At 44.2% G+C, this 5184-nt stretch overlaps 1 protein-coding gene across 1 annotated transcript; it reads left to right on the top strand.

Annotated features, from left to right (window-relative positions):
• The first annotated feature begins 552 nt into the window (after positions 1-552).
• PDCD5 (programmed cell death 5) lies at positions 553-5184 on the top strand. Its single transcript, XM_082063249.1, has 6 exons — positions 553-670; positions 1691-1731; positions 2913-2974; positions 3435-3526; positions 3749-3820; positions 4216-5184. Exons 1-6 carry the CDS (start codon positions 605-607, stop codon positions 4261-4263), a joined length of 381 nt encoding a protein of 126 aa, XP_081919375.1. The 5' UTR covers positions 553-604; the 3' UTR covers positions 4264-5184.

Here is a 5184-nt window from a genome sequence, read left to right on the forward strand (position 1 = left end):
TGCAGAAGATTGACCCAATCCTGCCAGCCCTGCCTTCTTTTTGTTTATGAAATCAGACACACAGCCGAAGGGCTGTGGGCAGTGGCTCTGGCCACAGCAGCAGACTGCAACACCACAGAGAAACTGACGGACTGACCCAACGCGGTTTCTACCAGCCCAGTAGCAGCTTACCTGGCATAACTAACATAACCATCCTGCACTGCGTCCTCAGAGACACGGAGCCAAAGAACAGGCAGGCCCGACCCGGCCCGGTTCGGGCTCCTTTTGTGTGCAGGTTGTAAGTTCCCGCGCTTTCTCCTCACAGCATCACGCTGGAGAAACCGAGCTGCGTGTGGGGCCATGGCCTGACAGAGCCGGCTGCCGCAGGGAAGAGACAAGCTCCCGGGCCAGAAGTTTGGACGGCACCATGAACTACTGCACGGAGCGGGGCTGAGAAAATGTGGGGGTGAGGGGACAACCGGCACCTCCGCCGTCTGCCCTCGGCCGCCCGAGGGGGCGGTGGCTGCGCCATGGCACTGGCGCCAGGCACTCGAGCGCTCGGCGGTGGATTGGCAGCGCCTGGCCCGGCCGCGCAGGCGCGGTGGGTGCGCGGCCGCGCAGAGCCATGGCGGACGAGGAGCTGGAGGCGCTCCGGCAGCAGCGGCTGGCCGAGCTGCAGGCCAAGCACGGGGTGAGGCGCCTCCGCGGCCGTGTGCGGCGGGCACGCAGGAGGGAGCGCGGGAGACGAGGGGGCGCGCCCTGCGGAGGTCTCTCGGTGAATAAAGGCTTCGGCTCGAGGCCGGGGGAGCGGCCCGGCCCGGGGCTTTGGCTGGAAATGCCGCAGCCTGCGGGCTCGGTGACGGGCGCCCGGCCGGGGCGGGAAGGGGAGGCCCGGCCCGGGGGTTGAAAGTGAGGGCCGGCCGGGCCCCCTCGGCCGCCTCCTCTCCCGCTGCAGGCGCGGCCACCGCGCCCGGCCCGGCCCCGCCGGCCTGGTGCCGCACTGACCGTCCCCCCCGAGCTTTTCCGTGCCCCTCGTTGTGATTCCCGTCATCAGCCTTCTCAGTCGTGGCCGTTTTCAGAGCTGCAGTGTATCAATCTGTTCTGTGAAGGGATCTCCGTACCTGTGATCAGCCTCGTTTATTTTCTCTCTGGTTTCCCATTCTGCTTTCACGCTTTGAAATGTTACCTGTAAAATCTGAGATGCAGATTTAACATAAAGTTCAGCTTGGTTCTCTTTTTTTTGTTAGTTGCTTCTGAATAGTCATCTCAGCTGCCTGTGTTAGTTCCAAAATACCATGATAGGATTGTGGCTTTTTTAATATTGATAAATACGAAGTGTTAGATTTAATTTCATTTGTTCTTAGGTTACTTTAATGAGTTTCAAATATTTTCATCTGTTTTCTGGGCTTTGGGAAAGTTCATTATCTTAGACCTAATGGGAAGGCCTTTTAATGTCCAAACCTACAACAATGTGTGGATAGATCCAGTAGGTCTTGTCATCACACTGGTTTGTGTTTCTGCTTTGTGAGGAAAGCACAGTGTGGCATATTTATTTGCTAGGGCAGCAGATTCTTATTTTCAGGATCTTGTCTGTAGCCATGCAGTTTAGCAGGCAGGTTTAGTTTACATTGATTCTGATGGAGTATTTAAATGTACTGTCCTGTATGTAATGTTTTTGGATGAGTGTATTTATTCTAATCTCATTCTCTAGGATCCTTCCAGTGATCAGTCTCAACAGGAAGCAAAACAGAGGTATAAATGAGAACTATTCACTTTTGGTTTTACATCTAATCATTGTGAACCTTTTTTTTTTTTTTTCTCCCTGAGTATTTATTTTCTTTGAAATACCCACATGATTTGTTGTTGTTGTAAAAATAACTGACAAAGAAGCTGAGAAGTCAAAGACTTAATCCAAGGGTAGCTAAAACATGACTGGTGCAGATGTGGCTCCCAGGCTGTGAGTGTGCTGGCTGGTCTCCAGCAGAGCTGTCAGTCTGAACCCTGACTGGAGTGGGAAGGAGTGGAGGAAAACAACAGGAGCAGCTCGTTTTTACTTTGGGACTCTGCTGAGTGCGATAACCTCACAACCCTTAGTGACACAATAGGATGTTTTTGGGAAGGGTCACCGTTCCCATTCTCCTCTCCTTCTGGAACTCGGAAGCCTGGGCTTTCCAGGGTTGGTGAGAGTTGGTCATGTGAAAATCTTGAGGGCTGGCGGAACTCTTCCCAAACTGGAGTGTTGTCTGAGTGTTGAGTTGGGGTTTGGCTCTGTTGGTGCAATGGGAACATACTTTCCTAGTTGATTGGATTTTTTTCTGGGACATCTATTGCAGTTAAAAATATGAAACAAAATGATTCATGTCAGAGCTTAGTGCAGAAACAGCATTTTGTATTTGCACTAAGTAGGAAATGAACAATTTTTAAAGAGCTAGACTTGGCATACACAGTTTGTATTAACCAAAATGCATAAACTAAAATGCCAGTTTTGCAAATACTTAATCAAATGTTGTAAGCACATGAAGACTAACTGAAAAACTGTAAATAAAGAATGAGGTTTGCTTGTGCCTTGCAATTGCATGGACTGTTTCTTATGCCTACTTTGCCATACACGGCCTTTGGTGAAATCCCCCATGCCAGATCTTTCCTGTGGGTAGTGTGACTTTTGTCTGTAAGATGTCATAATAAACAGTAGGAAGGTGTAAGTAGTAAAATCCATCTAGATTACTTGGAAGATGTCAGCTATGTCACTTTGTCAGCATATACAGAGCTACTCATGACAAAAAAAATGCTATGAAAGAAACGATGTAAAGTTTGAAGGGACCTCAATAAGCCACTTATACGAATTGAAAGTCTTCTGTAGTTTGCTGTCTTGTGCTTATTGTTTTAGGTATGTGACATCCCACTTTTAATGTGTGGTTTATTTTTCATTATAGGGAAGCAGAGATAAGAAATACTATTTTAGCTCAAGTTCTTGATCAAGCAGCTCGTGCAAGATGTAAGTATTCTGGTGACTTTCTAATAAAAAATTCTCACACAGTGTATTCCAGAGCTGCTCAAATCAAACACGTATGTGCTTGTATAGAGGCCAGACTAGAAAAATATTGCTGTTGAGGGGAAGATAAAACTATTACAGCTTTTCAATTGGTGATGTCAGTGATTGGAGGGGAGCAGTTTACTGACATCTGAATTATGTTAATTTTTTTTTTTTTTAATTAATAGTAGGAAATGTAGTAAGAGTCAAAATTAGTTAATCTAAATCAGAACAAATATCTAAAAGTAAGAAATAACTATCTTGTATCTTTATTTTATATAAATGGAAATGGCTTTTTCAATTTATTTTATGACCCAACACGAAGAAGGTGGTTTCATAGGGGCATTTGGCACTTTTTTAGTTACTAGTGAAAGTATTTGATTATGTTTTGAAACCAAATGAACAGAGCCTGTTTTTGTTGCAGTAAGCAATTTAGCACTTGTGAAACCAGACAAAGCAAAAGCAGTAGAGAATTACCTTATACAGATGGCAAGATTTGGACAGATACCTGGAAAGGTGAGTTATGTTTTTCTTTCTCACATATATTCATTTCCAAACCTAATTCACTCTAAAAAAATTGCATGTTTTTAATATCAGTAAATTAAACAACTGGAAAAGTCAATTGAGAGCCTCTAAATATAATTATATAAACGCCTTTTGTAAGAAGGGGAAGCGTGATTCAGTTGCTTGATACTAAGCATCTCTCAGAATGCATTTATCTGGCTCTTTCTTTCCTAGGTGACGGAACAAGGTTTGATAGAAATACTTGAAAAAGTGAGTCAGCAAACAGAGAAGAAAACAACAGTGAAGGTAGGCTTTGTTTTCTAAATGTGATTTTACTTTGTTATAAAATAGAGCAGAAAAATTGAATGAATTTGGCCATTTCAGTTCAGGGTAGAACTTAACTTCGTATTTACCACCTGTCTTACTACACTGGTAAGTGCTGGGATTAAATCTCAGCAGTCCTTACCAACAGTGTAACTTGCAGATAGCAGCAGTGGGGTGTTGGTGCTGTGAGACAACTGCCCTGTGTCTGTGCTCCTGTGCCAAGCAGGGACTTGGTGGGGGTGGGTTGTGATGGGGTCAATGTTCTGTGCCCATGTAACATAACGTGTTCATTTATCAAACACGTGGAGTTGGAAAGGCTTGCTCTATGTTGAATTCACTGTGACACGCCACTTTTCACATCATGTATTTCATTTTAGTTCAACAGAAGGAAAGTGTTGGATTCTGATGAAGAAGATGATTATTGATACTACTGTAAGACTGCCAAACGAAAGGCCTGGAGAAAGGCAACATACTATTACCAGGCAGGATGCAAAATCTGAAAATGTTTACGCTTCTTTTACTTCATTTTGTTCTGTTTTATAAAAAGGCCAACAAATGAACTTGTCTTGTAAAATAAATCTGAGGATTTTATAACTTAAACTTTTGTAGTATAAGAGGCCTGAGCAGTGTGGGGGTCCCCGCTGCTTCATTAGCATGAACTTTTTGTTGCCCTCTACTCAGTGTGTAAGTGATGCTTTCAGCAACTGCACAGGTTTAACTGGCTGCTGTTGGAGATGCCACAACATGAGGAGCTGTTGGTGTAAAGCTGGGAACAGCCACTCCCTCCAGGAGTTTTAAGACTTGGCTCCAGGCTCTGAATCACAGGAGTGTTAGGAGATGTCCTGAGCCCAAGGGAAGGAGCCTGTTCCAGCAGCTCACTGGAGATTTATACAATAAAGTGAAGGTATCAAAGCAGTGTTTGGATCAGAGGACTTCATATCAGAAATTGTAACCAGCACGCAATTGAACTGTTCTCCTATGAAATAATCGAGCTATCTCCAAAAAAGCAAGTTAACTGTGTAAAACAGCACTGTTCAGACACTTGGTATCATATTTTTCTTAAAACTACCTCCACTTTTATCAAATGGTTGGAGTGTTTCTTACCTTGCAAAAAAGACAGTTTTCCTAAACTTTCTGCAACTCCTGCATGCATAAAGTGAAACTGAACTTGTGCTATATGTTTATTCCAAAATATGGTTATGGAAATAAGTAGGATAAATACTGTATAATGTGCTGATAAACACTCTACACCACAAAACCCTTTTCTGACATAATTTAAGAAGAACATGGTATGATGCCAACTGCAGTGGTTTTTGGAACAGAATAAAATTCTGCACTAAAAGTGA

This window comes from Streptopelia decaocto, assembly GCF_964273445.1.
Source record: "Streptopelia decaocto genome assembly, chromosome: 11".
Lineage (NCBI taxonomy): Eukaryota > Metazoa > Chordata > Aves > Columbiformes > Columbidae > Streptopelia > Streptopelia decaocto.

Bases quoted from the DNA above. Each gene is read 5' to 3' on its own strand.
- PDCD5 (XM_082063249.1), top strand. From the start codon at position 605: ATGGCGGACGAGGAGCTGGAGGCGCTCCGGCAGCAGCGGCTGGCCGAG. The intron at 671-1,690 runs GTGAGGCGCCTC...CTCATTCTCTAG, and splicing joins AGCTGCAGGCCAAGCACGGG to GATCCTTCCAGTGATCAGTC. The intron at 3,821-4,215 runs GTAGGCTTTGTT...ATTTCATTTTAG, and splicing joins AGAAGAAAACAACAGTGAAG to TTCAACAGAAGGAAAGTGTT.